Source organism: Pelophylax lessonae (genome assembly GCF_965119305.1).
Source record: "Pelophylax lessonae genome assembly, chromosome: 11".
In the NCBI taxonomy this organism is placed as follows: domain Eukaryota; kingdom Metazoa; phylum Chordata; class Amphibia; order Anura; family Ranidae; genus Pelophylax; species Pelophylax lessonae.
In genome coordinates this window covers 59,339,814-59,360,267 of record NC_138778.1, presented here as the reverse complement: position 1 = coordinate 59,360,267, position 20,454 = coordinate 59,339,814, and the positions used below count along the sequence as shown (strand labels likewise).

General features: G+C 41.4%; 1 protein-coding gene across 1 annotated transcript in view; it reads left to right on the top strand.

Moving 5' to 3' along the window:
- Positions 1-20,454, top strand: part of CDH22 (cadherin 22) — a 207,685-nt gene that overhangs the window by 154,089 nt on the left and 33,142 nt on the right. Inside the window, exons 6-7 of the mRNA XM_082272064.1 lie at positions 4,806-5,059; positions 13,120-13,253. Of these exons, the coding sequence (XP_082128190.1) occupies positions 4,806-5,059; positions 13,120-13,253 (388 nt within the window). The remainder of the gene's footprint in view (positions 1-4,805; positions 5,060-13,119; positions 13,254-20,454) is intronic.

The following is a 20,454-nucleotide window of genomic DNA, read 5'->3' as shown; positions in this document are numbered from 1 at the left end:
TGTACTTTGCAAAGTGCAGTTGCTCCAAAGCTTAGTTAATGAGGTAAAGCTTCATTTGGCAAAGAATACCCAATCACGTGCAAGGCAAATAAACAGAAACAGCATTTTTGCTTGCATGTGATTGGATAATGGAAGTCAGCAGAGCTTCTGCTCATTTACTAAGCTCTGGATCAACTGATATTTCAGCAAGGGCCTATTCACACATAGTGCACTATGGTAATATACGCGGTGACACACGCTTTGCCGAAGTGCAATGCTTTGCAAATATGTGTTGCCATTCATTTTGAAAAGCACATGTGCATAACTGCACACACCAATTCACAATGGGGTTATTTTACTTAAGAGAAATAGACTGTGCACTTTGCAAAGTTGCACTCTGCAAGAGCAGTTGCTCTAGAGCTTAGTAAATGAACAGAAAATCTGTTAACTTCCATCATCCAATCATGTGCATGCAAAAATGCAGGTTTTTTTTTTTTACTTGCATGTGATTGGTTATTCTTTGTAAAGTTAAACTGTACCTCATTTACAAAGCTCTGGAGGAACTGCACTTGCAGAGTGCAACTGCACTTTGCAAAACACACAGTCTATTTGCCTTTAGTAAATCAACCCCAGTATGTCATGGTACTCTATTACATATAGTCATTCTCCTGGAAACATCATTCATAGTTACATAGTAGATAAGGTTGAATAAAGACATCAGTCCATTCAGTTCAACCTGTACAGGTGTGTGTGTGTGTCAGTGGCCTGATTATATCCCTTAACCCTGAATGTTGTGATCTGTGAGATGCATGTCCAAGAGTCTTTTAAAAGTAGCCATACTCCCCGCAGCTACCACCAATTGTGGAAGAGATTTCCACATTCCCACCGGCCTTACAGTGAAGAACCCCTTACACAGCTTAAAATGAAACCACCTCTCCTCTAATCTCATTGTGTGGCCACGTGTCTTCTTGCACTCCTTGAGACTAAATTGTTTTTTACCTATGCTGGGAACGCCATTGAGGTATTTGTAAATTGCTATCATGTCCCCTCTCAGGCGTCTCCTCTCCAAGGACAATAAATTAAGCACTTGTAATCGCTCCTCATAATTAAGGTCCTCCAATCCCCTTATTAGTTTAGTTGCCCTTCTTTGGACTCTTTCCAGTTTCAGCACATCCCTTCTGAGGATTGGCGATCAGAACTGGACAGAATACTCCAGATGTGGGCAGACCAGGGTTTTATAAAGTGGCAGGATTATAGTCTTATCTCTGGAATATATCCCCTCCCTTATGCATGCTAATATTCTACCGGCTTTGACAGCTGCAGCTTGACATTGCATGCTATTACTTAGTCTATCTTCCACTAGAACCCCCAAATCCTTCTCCATCCTGGATTCCCCCAGAGGTTCCCCCCTAGAGCATAATTTGCGTAATGCTAAGGTAACATTTCTTTATATGGCCTGGATTCTAAAAGCTGCCATTTCTTGAAGAACGAATAAAGGCAAGTTGATTTGATCATACATGTCCCAGATTCAAGCAACATAGACAATGACAAAAAGAGGATCATGTTGTGAAGGGCTTTCATGGGACATGATATTGGGAGCTTCTATCAGAAGTCGCTCATCAAGACTTTTCAAGTAGTTCTCTGCCATGAGCTCTATGCCAAAATGTGAAAAGCTCATGTGCTCTGCCTTTACCTGTCAGCCTGGTAGTACAGAGCCAGATCATGTTGGGTTTGAAAATGACAAAAAGTGAGCAGGTATCTTAATAAAGTGTCTAACCTTGTCTAGGTCCCTAGGTAGGAGCTCCTTTATTGTTACAAAACATTTGATCTCTCATTTTAGTTGTATGAAGCACCCTCTGTGTACAGTAGGGAAATTTCGTTGGGCAGAGGAGCCAGGGTTAGTTTGTTTAGAGTTAGTTGGCAGAGCTTCAAGGGCTGAGCTTCTGTTACCTTCCCCTGGCTTCTGGAACTGCTGGAGAGTTCTAGAACTTAGAGGGCAGAGGGGCAGAGATAAGGCCTAAATATTTATGGAGTCTCCTCCAATCCCTGGTCAAGGGTGGCCCAGAAAATTAAGAGACAGTTCATAAATATTCTGGATGCCTGGAGGGGACCCATATGCTGGGGTGCTCTGCTCCTGAGCAGAAAGAAGGAGCCAGAGGAGAAGAGTAAATGAGAGAAAGCAGCAGATGAAGCCTCACACCTTTTCAAACTCAGCTAGGGTCAGCTGAAGCCACCCTGGGAGCCATTGGGACCTGTCCAGCAAGAGACCTGTTCAGCAGTCATATGTGCCACAAGATCCACCAAAGGCTGAATGAGTAGCTTCAACCATTACACCCCACAACCTATAGAGGAGAAGCAGCCATGTGCTAAACCCAGCTAGCCTTCTAACAAGGGACATCTTAGAGCCATTCAATTCCAGTACAGCAGCCTTATGCCTCTGCTTGGGGACACCCAACAGGAGAGCCGAAGAAGGACCCTGAGAAGAAAAGGATCCAGGCTGCTCTGTGCAAATCCACTGCAACAGAGCAGGTAAGTATAACATGTTTGTTTTAATTACAAAATAAACAAGACTTTACAATTACTTTAAGTGAGAGCATGCATGAGGTCTGTGCTAGGTGCTTGGTAGGACCACATTCTGTTACTGGGAGGGAGGTAACAGAGATATGCTGAACTAGTGGAGTGGGTGCAGGCTCAGCAAGTCCCTCCTTATACAAATTACAGTGTGTAATGACATGGGCCAAGTCGCTTTCCAGAGGAACTCTGCACTTTATTACTGCACACATTGAAGCTCATCTCTGAGTTAGGGAACTGCCTTAATTTTTGATTCTTCACATGACTGCAGTCTCTGCCTGGTACCGGCATTGATGAGCACACTCCACACGTGTGTCATCCTACGCCCACATGCATGCCTGCAGCAACTTTTAACTGAATGATGTTATGCTTAAATACTGACAGGCAAAGCAACAACATTACTGAAATTTCTGAAGTTCCAAATCCTTATTAGAACATTGCTATGATGGATGGTTCCTCACTAAAAAGAACTGGGCCTCAATGCAGGATAAATTGCTCCACCTTTGTTTTTTCACTTTTTGTTGTGCACAGCAACAGCATTGGGATTGATTTACTAAAGGCAAATAGATTGTGCACTTTGCATAATGCAGTTTCAGAGCTTGGTAAATGAGGTAAAGTTTAACTTTACAAAGAATAACCAATCACATGCAAGGAAAAAAAAAATGCATTTTTGCTTGCACATGATTGGATGATGGAAGTCAGCAGAGCATCTGCTCATTTACTAAGCTTTGGAGCAACTGCTCTTGCAGAGTGCAACTGGACTTTGCAAAGTGCACAGTCTATTTCTCTTAAGTAAATCAACCCCATTGTGAATTGAGTTGTGCGCACCCCAATGAATGGAAACACATATTTGCAAAACATTGCAATGCACTTCGGCAAAGCGTGTGTCACCCCGTATATTACTATAGTGCACTATGTGTGAATAGGCCCTTGCTGCTCTTTCTCAAAATCCAGTGTGGGGCCAATTTATATAGGGCAGTGGATATTGGTATACTACACGGGGCTCTGCACATCACAGCATTCATTTTACAGACCATTTATTAAATATGGGCTGCAGTGTGGAGCCTGCTGTGGTTTAAGAAGTTCCCTATGCTTAATGCAAGAGAGAATAATCCAAGATTGGAGGAGAGCTGTGTTGCAGAGTGCGATCACTGGGTGCAGCGGAGTTCATTCAGATCAGATATTGTGGAGTAACAGGAACTGGCTTCTTTATTGAAACATAACACAGATAGCAAAGATGTCACCTCATTGTAATAAGAACACAGACAGGAAGAGATAACCAACAAGTTCAGTGCAGTGTACAGGATATTACAACACATCATAGAAATGCATAGCATATCACTGAGCATTAGCGACATCTATTGTCCTATTTGTGAACTGCAGTTAATCTGTAATAGGCTAAGCTTTAAAGTTGTTGTATCTCCAACAAGCTGGTAATATTACAACGTACTTGGACCAGTCACATGATTCTCCTCCTGGGTTTTTTTTCACTGCACTTTCCATTTTTTTAATGGTGCTCCACAGGTTTATGACTTCCAAAGCCAGTGGAGCCCTAAGCACATCTGTAAACGACATCATTGTGCTTCATAAATCTTTTTTTGTTCCTTTTTTTTTAAAGTAGTGATATAACTGTTGTATGGCCCCTATAAGTCGGCTCACTATTTGAAAACAAAGCACACCCTAGGTGGCTGATGTGTTAAGTCAACAGATATTATTAGAGAGACAGAATGATTACAGTGAGCCACTGAGAGCTCTCTTTAGGGGCTAATTTATAAATCTCTACATTTAATACAGTAATAATTATATGGAAGAGGCACACTGCAATAAATAAAAAAGTCTGCTCCCTGAAATCCACTATGTTTTCCCTTTAAGTTGATTTGTGCAATGTGTTAGATACTGAACTTAATGAATGTGATCACAATTACCATTATTAACTTTCTTAGATATGGTCAAGAGAACAGAGCTTGTGAGTCTCCATTCTATTTATCACACATCATTTAAATTCCCCTGCTAAAGAACTTTCTTCTCCTATCTAAAAGTAATTACAGAGCTATATTAATAAGCATATTCTTAAATGTTTGCAGGAATTTGCAGAGCATTCATTTTCCAATAAGTTGGAAACTTATACACTGACTAACTGGAATTTCCATTTTGCTTTCTCTTGCTCTGTTGACCCATTTATTTTTATTCACATTATAAGCTAAATTGGGTCTCAGAATGTTGGATTTACCATTAGATCTTTGTCTTTTTTGCAGCCTCTGGATTTTGAGACGCAGAAAGAACACTCTCTGGTCTTGGAAGCTCAAAACCGCTTTGTGGATCCTCGCTTCTCGGATTTGGGCACCTTTCGGGATCAAGCAATTGTGAAGGTGTCAGTCCTGGATGTGGATGAACCTCCTAAGTTTCACCCATTGAGTGGGGTCATTGAAGTTTCTGAGGATGCACACATTGGATTAGTGGTCGTAGTAATTACAGCCAGCGATCCAGATAAAGCCAACAACTCAGTCAGGTAACTTAGCTTAAGATAGCCTATGTTAACGGTGCCTGTATTTGTTAATGCAGCTCTTGTTGTGAACACCACCTCCCTCAAATTACTCAGTATAGGTGTTTCCAGTGAGGGGTACTGTTAATGCTATAGCATACAGCAATATATTAGACAATTGCGTCTTTCCAATTTTGTGGCAACAGTTTTGGAAAGGCACTTTTCTGATGACTGTTCCGCTGTGCACAATGCCATATCCATGAAGACATGGGGGTTGATTTACTAAGGGCAAATATATTGTGCACTTTGTAAAGTGCAGTAGCTCCAGAGCTTAGTAAATGAGGTAAAGCTTCCCTTTGCAAAGAGTACCCAATCACATGCAAGGAAAATTTAAACTGCATTTTTGCTTGCACCTGATTGGATGATGGAAGTCAACAGAGCTTCTGCTCATTTACCAAGCTCCGAAGCAGCTGCACCTGCAGAATCTATTTTCCTTTAGTAAATCAACCATATGGTGTGGTGGAACTTGAATAGCCTGCAGAGACCTGACCTCATCTATTGAACGCCTTTGGAGTGAATTGGAATGTTAATTGCAAGCCAGTTATTTTTTGTTCAAAATCAATGCCTAAGCCCACAAATTATTTGCAAATATCTCCACCAACACACTTTTAAATCTTGTGAAAGCCTTCTCAGAAGACTGGAGGCTGGTATAGCCATAAAGAGTACCAAGGCCATAGAAATGGGCATGGTTTATGAATTGGATGTTCAAGAAACTCAAATTTGTGTTATGGTCACAAACTTTCAGCCTTCTAGCGTGAATAAACATGGAAGTTGAGAGAGAGAGAGTTTCCGATTTGTGCTTCTGTAAGCAAGTTGGGCAAGGCAAAAAAAGGTCTGCTGCCTAAGATGCAGCTTCTTGCAGGGCAATATTACATTCTGCTATAGCTTGTCCTCACAGAAAGCTCCCTGAAAGTCTAAAAATGTATGTCCCAATTGTCTTCTCAGGCACAGACATGATTGGAAAGGTTAAAAAGTCACACACTGCTAGCAGCTCTTGTAATTGTCTGTAATTATCTCATTTTTAACCACGGTGAGTATGGTACACTCCAATGCTGATCATCAGAATCAGAAATGAGGCTAAGATGCTAAATGCCGAGGGTTATTTGTATGCTAGTTGTGGGAACAATAAAACTGTATGGGGGTAAAAAAAAGATAGGACAGATAGGCACTTATGTTTTCCCAGTGCTACTGTGTTTAAGTAGAATTATACAGTATATAGAAACTTTAAAGAACTTTAGAAAAGTCAAACTATCAGAAAGTATGTCAAAGTCACATACTAAACCCATCTACATCTATTTATTAATGAGTCTGTGAATATTTTTTTTTTTTTGCTAAAACAGTCTTACTCCATAAAGCTTTAGGTGCATTGCCCACAGTAACCAGCCAGAATACTTCTTGCATAAATCCGTCATTTTAATAAGGAGACAGGCAGTCAATAAGATGAATGTAGTCAATTAGTTCATCTGTCAAGTACACTAAAGTGGGGCTCACACTTTCTAATTGATAGCCAAAGTTGGCCATTCGGTAGTGTAAAGCAGTGGTCCTCAACTCCAGTCCTCAGGGCCCACTAACAGGCCAGATTTTAAGTATTACCTTGTGGAGATGCAGACTAGAGTACTGCAATCACTGAGCAGCAAATGATATCACCTGGGATGTATTTCAGTTATCTTGCAAACCTGGCCTGTTAGTGGGCCCTGTAGGCCAGGGTTGAGGACCACTGCTGTAAAGCACACTTCCTGTCACTCAGGGCCATATTTCCTTTGATGGAGCTTAAAGATACACAGTCTATTGTGCCCAGATAAAGGTTGGTTGCAAATAACTGTACTGGGGGAATCTGCCTCTGCCCACACTAGACAGGACATTGTGCCTACTGGTAAATCCGACCCTGTTGTTTTTTGTGAGACATAGTGGTTGACTGCCCATGCAGATGTAAGGATAGTGATTACAACCCCCTATCTGTACTCATAGCATGTCATAGGCGTTTTAAACCATAGATATTGCAGCTGCTCGTTGTAGGGCTTATCTTTTCAATCTTTTTTTAAAGTTTTAACTAATGGAATAGTACACATACAGTGCAAATAAAGAGTACATTCCAATGAACAATTGTACAAATTCTCCACCTTTGATAAGTTGCCTTAGAAACCACATCATAATATCAATAGTGTATGACCTAGGTGCCTAATTGGCAATAGACTATTTCATAGAGAGTGAAAGATAGTCTTGCTGTGTAGAAACACATTAACTGTTGACGAGAACGAGAAAACTAACAACAGGGCAATCGGAGCAATATCCTGCTCATTAGTCCACGGCCATACTAATATCACTGGAGCCTAATAAACCCCATCATGGGAAAGCCCAGTCAGAGAAACATGGGGGGGGAGGGGTGATTGGCCACGGCCAGGGTTAGGGAGGAGAGCACACGGGGGGCTTAGAGAGATTAAAAGTTGGGTAAGAAAAAGAGAGGGAGGAAGGTCTGGAAATGAGAGAAGGAAGATGGGTAAATGGGGGGGCGTAGGGTAGAGTACCACAGAGGCTCTTGTCAACCCAATAAAGAGTGGCTAAAGTTCTAGGAAACAGGAGGTCATTTAAGATGGAGGGACATGGTCAAACCAGGGTTGCCAAACCCGTAGGGATTTGTCATGCGTGGCACTAAGGATGGCTGTCAGCTTTTCTTTCACAAGTGTTCCATTATACCCCAGCTTTTGACCTCCTCGAAATTGAGAATAGGTGTTTTTCATGAACACGTGGTGGTTTGCTTTATTGCCATGAATATATGAGTGATATTTTCAATATTTTTATGCCAATTGATCTAGAGGCATTGCAGGAAGAGGTTTTCATTTAAAACCCATTCACATCTTTTTTCTGTGTTGCAATAATAAACACATGGCAAAATGTGTTGTGCCACTGGTTCATGTATATTGCCTTAAGGCAGCCCTTAATTTAATTTGGTTGCACATCACATCACAGACAAAATTGGACAGGCACCATTTTTTCAAATGCAGCACACAATGAACAATTTTGTGGTACGCTACAGTGGAAGTGTGTTTTGTTAGTGTGCTGTGGGTGACATTCAAATTTAATGGCATCTCAACCCAGTGTGGTATGCGCTTTCCTGTGTCTTGTGGCGATGTCTGTGTAGCCAGAGTGCAAAAAGTGTTAATGGACACATAGAAATAGAAAATTATTTTAGTTTTTTTATGGTAATTACAGTAATATGATAGAGAGATAAAGTAGAGGAGTGAAAGCAACCTAGTCTAATGTTCTATATACAGTAATTATTGCATACATGGCTTACCATGTGTAAAATGTAAGCATTTAGCAAGCTTGTGCAGGCTGAGAACCAATCCACAATGCATATTTTGTACTGAACTGTGCATATTGGTATATACATACACATTATTTCCATTGCATTACATATCTAATATGGTGAAGAGAAGTTGTATGTTTTTGGAATAGCTTTTTATTAATAACCACCAATGATATCCAAAGCAAGTGTTCCAACAGTCTTTTTTCTGTATACGAAGGAACTTAATTTATTTCTGAAGTCGCTTTGGCTGTGTGTTCTCATATGGTATATATTTTGATTATAAAAAGAACATAATGTGCATTTTAATAATGTCTCTAACTGAACCTTGAAGTTCATTTCATTGGAAATAATTATACTGTTTTAATATAGTAATTGCTGTGGTTAGATTTTCAATTTATTATTTAAGGGTTTTAACATAAAGCTAAAATCTCTCTATAAAACTAGAGCTGAGCTTTTAAAAAGCTTGTAAATGTAGCAGAACATTTTTCTTGAATAAAACGTGACAATATTATCTGATGATATTTCGATTTATGGAAATGCTTCTTTTACCTACTCAAATCAGATCATTCAAAATATCTCCTTATGGGTATCCAAATAAATAGCAAGTTTGGCCCTAAATAAGGTTCTAGCCACCCAAAATCATTATGGAGATAACAGGAGCAACTGTTCTAGAGGCACATAGAATCAGCAATGAGCATATCTTCTTAGTGCATAGTAACAAGCCCCACCAAAATGGTACACACCCATCTGATTGGTGGCTGCAGGTGAAAAAAGCTGCCAAAGATCTGCTTTGTTGATCACCTGCTCAGCATGATGACTGGACAATGAAGGAGCAGCAGCCTACTTATGTGGTGTTTTCTGCTCCTGTAAACCAACTCCCAATAGAGCTTGATTGGCTCAAACTTTGTGCCTCTTTTACGTGGGAGAAATATGGAAAGCTAGCACAAAGCCATATTTTAGTTGTGAAAGTATATTAAAACTAAAACTGAATTTGTTTTGATAATGTTATAATTATTATGGAGACACAACAGAAAGGAAATTCACTTTAAGACATTTGACACTGGAACATTGTACGATCTCCCTTACCTCCTGTTCCGGGGACAGCCATGAAAGTAATTTCCTACCACTTTCTGTTCCTGTTATAAAGGTCTCCATGGCAAATAGAGGGTCATCCCCCTAATCCGAAACAGCGAAAACAAAGTTTTGGCTTTAGATATTCCTTTAACAGACCAAATCCCTGACCGTCTAATATTTCTATATATGTAAAATGGAGGTGCTAGATCCAGAGTGAGAAGATAAGTTCACTGCAATATATAATGGCTCAAATAGTTAGGCAGCTCTCTAACAATTGGAGGTCTCAAAGAAGCCCCTGTTGAGTATAGTAAGTTGTAAGTAAAATAAGAGATCCACACCAAAGGTTTAGGGGTCAAAAAGCAGGCAAACAATATTCTGTGCTCCCCCTTTCTTCTCTAATCCTTTTGAGCAGCCATGTATTAAACTCAATAATCAGCAACTATCAAACGTTTATATACCATATACTACTATATACAGTGGTAAAAACTTAAAACATTCCCATTTACCATAGGGTAATGGGTGGTCATTGTGTTTTTGAGAGCTTTGTTCAGTTACAGTATACTGTACATGTCTGATGGAAGCCAGGAAGTTTTTGTTTCATCAAATCCATAGGTAACTGTCCAGTACATTTTAGAGCTATAACCTTCCCCTTTGTCTGGGTTAAAAGGAATATAAACTACTTGTATGTAAATAATAACATAGTATTGTTTTACTGCCAGTTCACACTGATCCGACTTGTCAGGTGACTTGGTCGCCTGACAAGTAGCTTCCAATGCTGTGCAATGGAACCATTCTAATCAGAGTGACTCAAGTCACTCCGACTTAGAAAAAGGTTCCTGCACTATTTTTTGGCAAAGTCGGCGCGACTTGCATTCACTTCCATTATGAGAAGTTGTTGCAAGCCGCGCCAAAGTCGCGCTGCACGGGCGACTTCATTAGTCGCCCGAAGTCGGGCGGCTTCGAGTCGGATTAGTGTGAACCGACTCTTTTTATTATTATTTACATACATTGTTTACATTCCTTACAGCCCACAAAAATGCCATAACTCCGGAACACATTATTTTTTGATTATGGTGAAATAAATATTTTTATCTTTGCTATTTTAGAACTATGATGAAATAAATAGTCTTGGACTTCTAGGCCTTTGGGGTGGCACTCTTGTTTTTTCTACATTTCGAGTCTAATATTGAGGAGGGTGAGGTTTGTGTTGATAGGAATGCATCGGAGGAGTTCAGCCATCTGTCAAGAGACTAGACAGTGACCACACAGAGAAGTAACTGCAGGCTCAGTAAATGTGGTCATATAGTATAGGCTACATCAGCCATTTCTGTTAAGGGAAACTAAAGCTCATTGCATGCATTGAATTACCAGCAACTATGTAATGCAAGGTAGCAAAAAATTTAGAGGGGCAATCCGCGCTATGCTAGAAGTGGTATGTCTATAAATAGGTGAAAATCGGCAAGCAGCCACCATAAATTTGTAGATAACAAATAGTCAATAAAAGATAATATGCAGCACTAGCACATATCCAGTTTATATTTACGTGAAATAAGAGATCAATATCCTCCACCAGTAGCTGTGTGAATGAAAAGCACACTACACCACCGTGAGGCACTCCCATCTCTTTACCAGACAATAGAATGAGACCAGTATTAAATATATCCCTCAGAAGTTAGCAGCAACAGAGCAGTCAGTGATTGACAGTAGCAGAGCGATTTCAACACCATAACAGTTGGCCCGTGCTCACAACCTCCCAGACATTGGCAACATGAAGATCCAAGAGATGACCACATGACCTTAATCCACTCAACCCAACCGACCAATCGATATGAACATCACCAAAAAATGACTGAAAGGCCCATAGTGAAGTTCGTAAATCAGGGAGTAGATGTATTACAAGTTTTACTTACATAAAATAAATGAACATGAGCAATAGACATTCCAAAACGCTGCAGCTTCAGCATGCTTGTGTCATCGTTGTCACAAGTGCCTGACTAGTTTCGACCAATAGGCCATCGTCAGAGGAGTGACCTATCCACACAAGCTAGACTAGACCTAACAGTCTATCATTTTTTTATACCTTCCATTGTCCAGCAATTATCTTTTTTAATGTCAAAATTTTGTCTAGAATAGGTAGTAATGAAGGCAAAATTATGTTCCTTCATGTTTCGTTTATGTTGGCCCCCTTCTAAAATGACGGCTCTATCCTTACTCCCTACATCCATAATTACTCTATCTAGGTCATCATCTTTGTATCCCTTTTCAAGAAATCTATCCTTCAACACCATATCTTGTCTAAGGTAGTCATCCTTTTCCCAGACTCCTTCTTTCTTGAGAGATTCCACTGAGGTTATTAAAACTTTGTGTGAATTGGAGTGTAAAAATGACTACATCATGGCTACTGCTGATGTGGCATCTTTGTATACCATCATTTCCCGCCATCACGGTTATGAAGCAGGTGAAACCTTCTTAACTAGATGTTGGCCTAATTCCTGCTCAGAGGGACTTTGTGGTAAAACTGTTGGAGTTTGCTATGTCCCATAATTATTTTTGGTTTGGGGGATCCTTTTACCTCTTAAATAGGGGTGTCGCTATGGGCGCTAAATTCACCCCCAGTATGACCAAACTATTTATGGCCAAATGGGAGGAGGACATCATCTATACTAATAGAAGACCAGAATTGTATTTCTTACCTTAAATACAATCTTACCTTAAATTATATACCTTATACGTCCGGCATCTGAAACACATGATGTGAAAGTAATAATATCCTGATGTCTAGTGCCGGAGTGACGTAAGTTCCGACACTGGTGTCAGTTCCTGTCAACCTAGACAAATAGAGCGTGCCTGTGTGGATAGGTCACGCCTCTCATGATGGCCTATTGGCCGAAACTAGTCAGGCACTTGTGAGGATGAGGACACAAGCACGCTGAAGCCGCTGAGTTTTTGAATGTCTATTGCTCTTGTTCATTTATTTTATGAAAGTACAACTTGTAATAAATCTACTCCCTGATTTACGAACTTCACTATGAGCCTTTCATTCATTTTTTGGTTATGTTCATATTGATTGATCGGTCAGGTTGAGTGGATTAAGGTCCTGTGGTCATCTCTTGGATCTTCATGTTGCCAATGTCTGGGAGGTTGTGAGCACGGGCCAACTGCTGGGAAATTGCTCTGCTACTGTCAATCACTGACTGCTCTGTTGCGGCTAACTTGAGGGATACATTGTATACTGCCCATCTCAATCTATTGTCTTGTAAGGAGATTGGAGTGCCTCACTGTGGTGTAATGTGCTTTTCATTCACACACAAGCTGGTGGAGGATATTCAACTCTTCTTTCATATACATATCAACTGGATATGTGCTAGCACTGCATGTGGATTTTTATGTAATGCAAGGGCCTGTAAGATTGAATATACATTGATTGGATACATTTCCTAGATCCTCATATTACATAGTTTTGATAACTTTAAAATTAATTGTACAAAAACTATATGGTCATATTATTACATGTATGGAGACCCTAATAGTGAAAGAACTAGTTTCTCGTTACCAGAAGCCGTTAGTCATGTAGGCACTGGCTGTTTAGGTCAGATTTTTTTCTGCAAAAAGTATAACTTACATCTAAATGTGTTAAATTCCCCAGGTATTCTTTGGACAAATCATCAGATGATGGAATTTTTGAAATTGATGAAGAGACGGGTGAAGTTAGTATAACCAAACCTTTGGACCGTGAGACCTCTGGCTGGCACAATCTGACTGTTCAGGCAATGGAAGCAGGTTTTCTTACGTCTTTATTTTACCTCTGTCAGCGTACAAGTCAGTGTTATGTATCCATTTTAATGGTCTGCTTCCATCATGAATTTAGTGCTTATTACAGTCTGGTCTGACTATTGTTGGTCATAGATGGGCTACATTTTCAGGCAGAGCAATTAATATATATTAAAAAAAAAAAAAAAAAAAAGCTTTCAGGTTACGGGTGATGAAAAGTCACAAATCATTGTTTGTGTCTGAGCATTGGCTGTATCCAAAAACCTGTTCCAATTGCTAGGATAAAGAATAAGTTCACTTTTTGCACATCTTTTTGAAAGTAAAAAAAAAAATGTGTATTTTTTTTCTTTCCTCACTGCAGTCTGTAAAGCATTGCACAGGTGATCAGCAGATCGCGGGTGCAATGCCAGGATACTGCAGACCCTCAGTTTCTCCCATACGGGCAGACAGTTACTGAACTGCAGGAAGAATCAATAAACTATGAGAGCACTCACCAGTGCCTTCTCCATTCATTGAGAACTACAAGCCATCTGCCACGGTGGACGACGGTACTTGTAGTTCATTCATTCACAGAAAACTGTGAATTAATGACTTGACTGTGTGGGCGGAGCCCTGCGTGATCGTGCTGCTTTTGAATTGTGTCAGAGGCTATGGGGAGAAGGTCCCCCACCCTGGGAGGAGGGGGGCGTGAGGGATGTGTGGGCAGGTGCTGTACTGTAACATTCATACTCCCTAAATACAAGTGATACATGTAACATGTTAGAAAGTAGTTGGGGTGTGGTGTTGACATGATCGGCTAGGTCTTTATTTAAATCATAACATGTTAGAAAGGTGAAAAAGAAAAAAGATCTATCTAGAGTGTGCCATAATCCAGATATACGAACAAAAAAACAACAGTTGTATGAAAGAACAGTAAATATGTGTGGACTGTAAGGGCACATCATGAGATAGATGCAGACAAAGGTGTATAAAAGAAACATTTATTAACCACTTTAGCCCCAGCCCTATTTCGGACACTTTTTGTTCACAAGTTAAAACCAGTATTTTTTCCTAGAAAACTACTTAGAACCCCCAAACATTATATATATTTTTTTAGCAAAGACTCTGGAGAATAAAATGTCGGTCATTGCAAAATTTTTTGTCACGCGGTATTTGCGCAGCGGTCTTTAAAACGCCATTTTTTTGGAAAAAATTTGAAAAATCACATTTCACTGCATTTAAAAAATACTAAACAGTAAAGTTAGCCCATTTTTTTTGTATATTGTGAAAGATGATGTCACGCCGAGTAAATAGATACCAAACATGTTACGGTTTAAAATTGCGCCCCCCCGTGGGATGGCGACAAACTACGGTCAATAGAGATCTCAATCTGCGACGCTTTAAATTTATTTAACGGTTACCAGTTTAGAGTTAGAGTGTAGCTCTTTTTTTTTAATTATTGCCCACGCTCTGGCGATCGCGGCGATACCTCACATGTGTGGTTTGAACAGCGATTTCATTTGCGGCTCGACTTGCGTATACGTTTTTTTTTGTGCGCGAGCTAACGGTGACGGGGACGGCTAAATTTTTTTTTTTTTTTTTTTTCCTATTTATTTTTTCTTTTTTTTTAAACTTTATTACAGGTTTTTAAAAAAAAAAAAATCTGATCACTTTTATTGCTGTCACAAGCAATGTAAACATCCCTGGTGACAGCAATATGTCGTGACAGGTACACTTTATGGAGGGATCGAGGGTCTAAAAGACCCTAGACCCCTCCACTACACTTCCCTGTATGCAAAACGCCGAAAACGGCATTTTTGCATACAGCCGTTTTTCAAATCTGCCGCCTTTTGCAGCACAGTAACCCGGACGTGACGTCATGGACGCCGCCTCCGGGTTACGTCATCGGAGACCCGATCGATGCCGTTTCCGGCATTCATCGGGACTCCATCCAGCCGGCGGACGTGCCGGCTGGGTGCTCGGGGCTCCCGGTGGGACGGTAGCCCCGAGCAAAGCCGCGGAAGGCGGCGGGAGGGGGGGGACGTCCCCTCCCGCCCCCCCGGGTAACGATCGAGCGGCTCCCGAGCCGCATCGATCGTTACCGACGGAAAGCCGACCGTCGGCTTCAAACAACGGTACCGGGATGATGCCTCTAGCTAGAGGCATCATCCCGGTATAACCACTCAAAGTCTGATCACGTAGAGGTTACGTGACTGGTAGTAAAGTGGTTAATTCAATTATTAAAACCAATAACCATTAAAATGGTGAAACTGACCAAACAAAGGTCCAGATCACCAAGCATGTATGCAAATGAACATAACTATTGATAGTGAGTCATGTATACAATAGAAATACAATACATATCAAAAAGTGCGTGGGTATAAGAATACGTCTGCTCAAATTTTGACACCTTTGAACCCCCTGTGTGCGCCCCAATTATTTGTCTTGTTTGCTTGGAGGAGAATATTATTGTCTGTATACAGTCCTGATGAAGCTTACCGCGAAACGCGTCGACTTTTGAGCAGACCTGTTCTCATACCCACGCCCTTTTTGATATGTATTGTATTTATATTGTATACATGACTCATTATCGATAGTTATGTTCATTTGCATGCTTGGTGATCTGGACCTTTGTTCGGTCAATTTCACCATTTTAATGGTTATTGGTTTTAATAGTTGAATTAATAAATGCTTCTTTTATACACCTTTGTCTGCATCTGTCTCATGATGTGCCCTTAACCGGTTCTGGACTGCCCACTGCGTATATACTGCAGCAGGCTGGCCCTCCTGCACGAAATGACGTAGGGCTATGTCGTTTGCGCGCGGGCAGCTAGAGGGCGAGTGCTCCTGCCCCCTCTCGGCAGCGGGGACTACGATGGTCATTCCATAAGCCCCGTCCCAATACAGTTAGAATCACTCCCCTAGGCTCACATTTAACCCATTGATCACCCACAGTGTTAACCCCTTCCGTGCCAGTGTCATTATTACAGTATCAGTGCATATTTTTAGCACTGATTACTGTAGTAATGTCACTGGTCCCCCCAAAAGTGTCAAAAGTGTACTGACATCCCATGCCTTGTTCTGTACTGTGTCTGTGATGAGGCCGCCATCTTGGTCAAGGCAAGGCTTTGTTTTCTCACGTCAGAGTCTCCATAACGGGAACAGCACAGTAGGGACACTATCAAATATTACTTCTAGAACATGCCATAGGAGGCAACAGTGCCTTAGACCTCACAGCGCAGATATACAGTTATGAGGCTGTAGGCACAGGAGTGCCTAGAGAATTTTTGTGCCTGGGCTAGTATCTGTTGTGTACCAGCAATGAGGGGATGTTCTGTTTCAGCACCTCACACTGTTTACAGCTTTTGCTCTTTTTTAACTTTATTGAAGTCTTACAAAATGACACTTCATTAACCGCTTCTGGACCACCCGCCGCTGATTTACTGCGGCAGGGCGGCCCTCCTGCACGAAACAGCGTAGGTCTACGTCAGTCACTCGCCTACAGCTAGGGGCAAGTGCGTGGTGGCGGCGGCGCACTCCCGCCTCCACTCAGCAGTGGGGGACTCCGATGCACGGGGCAGGCAGCCTGACACCCACAATCGTTCCCTGCTGAGAGAGAAGAACGGTCAGCTGTTGTAAAACACAGCTTACCGTTCTTCTCTCTGAAATGATCACAGAGTGCCTGTGATCCTTCTATATAGGACCACAGGTCTCTATGATCATTTCACTAGCCCAACCCCCATACAGTTAGAAACACGCCCCTAGCTACACATTTAACCCCTTGCTCACCCACAGTGTTAACCCCTTCCCTGCCAGTGTCATTATTACAGTAACAGTGCATATTTTTAGCACTGATTACTGCAGTAATGTCACTGGTCCCCCAAAAGTGTCAAAAATGTCAGTTAGGGGTCCGATCTGTCCGCCACAATGTTGCAGTACCGCTAAAAATCGCAGATCACCGCCAGTACTAGTAAAAAAAAAATAAAAATTACATCTTTCCCATAGTTAGTAGACGCAATAACTTTTGCGCAAACCAATCAAAATACCAAAATTATGTAGTAGAAAACAAATTGGCCTAAAAGTTTAAAACATTTTGATTTTGAATTTTTTTTTTTTAGGGAATGTTATATAGCAGAATGTAAAAAATATTGTTTTTTTTTTTTTTTTTTTCAGAATTGTCGCTTTATTTTTTTTATAGCACAAAAAAATAAAACTCGCAGAGGTGATCAAATAACACCAAAAGAAAGCTCTATTTGCGGGAAAAAAAGGACATACATTTTTTTGGGTGCAGCATCGCACGAACGTGCAATTGTCTGTTAAAATAACGCAGTGACGAAATTATATGGCCTAGTCATTAAGGGGGAAAATCTTCCGGTTCAGAAAATACGGCGTTCCTGGATTTTTTGCACAGCACCACACTTCACATTACCTCTACCTTGTGGGGCTTCTAAAAAACAATTACTTTCTATGTGCCCTAGCAGTGACCAGTGTTGTTCTTGTGCAGAAAAATGCAGGTCAGTGCATAAAATGCAAGTAGGGCTGTAAAATATAAATACAATACCAAAAAATTGTAAAGGGCCCCTGCGCTATCAGATCAGAAAATGCAGTAATGAAATAGCAGGGAAGAACAAGAAGAAAAGCAGCAGCTCCTAGTTCAGTCTAACCAAACGGCTGAATAGAGAAGCAAGGAAAGTGGATAAGTGAAGCTGCGCTGATCCAATAGGGAAAGTACCAGCAGGTAAAAATAAAAAACTCTCTTTTTTTTTTAGTCTTACCTGCTGGTACTTACCCTATTGGATCAGCGCAGCTTCACTTACCCACTTTCCTATAAATACAATACATTTTATTCATATTATCTTGAGAAGTGCTGATCATTTTGGAAGACAATATATATACACACACACACACAGTGTTATAGTTAATCAATATATATACTGTCTGTGTGCATTCCTTTTTCCTAAATGTAGTTCTGAGGCAAGGTAAAAGTACGCCATTCTGCAAGTATTATGGGCCGCTGTGGAAAAAAAAAAAAAAACTCTTACTCTTGGATGTCTGTAACAATCAGATATCCGATGTTTTGCTCAGACTGTCAAATAAAATAAAAATGATTTGTGACACTCAGAAGCAGCTGGCCATTTTAAAAATATGTTATCTAGAAAGAATGGAGATACACTATATTGTCAAAAGTATTGGGACGCCTGCCTTTACACGCACATGAACTTTAAAGCGGAGTTCCACCCAAACTTGGAACTTAGAACTTCTGCTCATTTCCTTCCTCCTCCCCTCCGGTGCCACATTTGGCACCTTTCAGGGGGGAGGGGGGAATGGGTACCTGTTTTTGACAGGTTCCCTTCCTCACTTCAGAGAGACGATGCCGCGGCGCTGTCCCTCGGAAATTTGGCCCCCTCCTCCTTCCCCCGCCGCCAAGCCAATCCGAATGTGCAGCGCGCTTCGCGCATGCGCAGTAGGGACCTGCCCGTGTGTTTCCTTACCGGCAATGACGGCGGCAGCACTCGACAGCTAATGGAAACATCGGCTGCAGTGCCAACATCACTGGACTCCAGGACAGGTAAGTGTCCTAATATTAAAAGTCAGCAGCTACAGTATCTATAGCTGCTGACTTTTAATTTTTGGAGGGGGAGGCGGAACTCCGGTGCCGGTGAGAAAAACCTACCCTCGTCACTTCCGGCGCACGGCAGTGTGTGTAATGCGGCGGTTACATTAAAACAGCTATATATATAAAAGCGGCGGCGGGTGTATGAAAGATAAATCACGGAGCCTAGAGCCGCTTTTATATTTACTAGCCAAGATCAGGGAAGTGACAGGGACAGGAACGGAGATGACTCATATTGCAGCACAGCTGTTTTAATGTAACCGCCGCGTGGGTAGGTTTTTTTCACGGAACACCGTGATCATTTCATACTAGTGCGCATGCGCACTAGTCAGCTCCTCAGCTGTTCTATTACGTATCCGGGGCTGTGAGCATGCACACTGCTGCGCTGCTCAGCTGTTCCTGGCAGGAAGTGACGAGGGTAGGTTTTTCTCACGGGGTAAGTAATTCTCACGGAACACCGGTTCATACATATGCAATGTCAGACATTGCATGTTATTAACAATGCACTGCTGTGCAAATCACATGCGATGTCTGTGCGACGCAAATTGAGCCACAGGGCCATCTTACAGAATGGGCATGCTGGGCAGTTGCCCAGGGCCCCCACCTGCCCAGCGACCCAGCCAAGCATTAGTCCTGATTCCCATGTGCACCCTGCCGCCAAACTTAGGCCACTTAGGCCATGGAGGGGAAGGCCACAACTGCAGGAATGCCTGTCTGCTTCCACGTGAACAGGCACACACAGGACAGTTGAGTCTGACTCCCATCCATGTGTGTCTTCACCGTACCCAGCTCCCGAACTTGAAAGCTGTCATTAGCCTGGCACTGCTGTACCAATAAATATCGCCTTATTGATTAGCATTTTTATTCTGGTGGGTGATTCGGTAGGCAGGGCCCCAGTGCACTGCATTGCCCGGGGCCCTTTAACCACTTAAGCCCCGGAAGATTTTACCCCCTTCCTGACCAGGGGGTTTTTTGCAATTTTTTACTGTGTGACTTTAAGTGACAATTGCGCGGTCGTGCGACGCTGTACCTAAACGAATTTCACGTCCTTTTTTTCCCACAAACAGAGCTTTCTTTTGGTGGTATTTGATCACCTGTGTGATTTTTTGATCATGCGCTATAAACAAAAAAAGAGCGTAATTTTTGCAAAAATAACAATATTTTTCACTTTTTTTTAATATGAAATTCCCCCCAAAAAAAAATGTAAAAATCAAAATTTTTTAACATTTTCGGCCAAATTGTTTTATGCTACATATGTTTAGTGAAAAAAAATCGCAAAAAGCGTATTTTGATTGGTTTGCGCAAAAGTTATCGCGTTTACTAACAAAGGGAAAGATTTTTGTCATTTTTGGTGTTTTTTTTTTTAACGAGTAATGGCGGCGATCTGCGATTTTTTTTGCGGTACTGCGACATTGCGGAGGACAGATCGGACCCTTGACTGACATTTTTGACACTTTTGGGGGTACCAGTGACATTACTGCAGTAATCAGTGCTATACATATGCACTGTTACTGTAAATTTGACACTGGCAGGGAAGGGGTTAGCTGTATTGGACAGGGAGGGGTTAAGTGTGTCCTAGGGGCGTGATTCTAACTTTAGTGGGACATGGCTATTGGT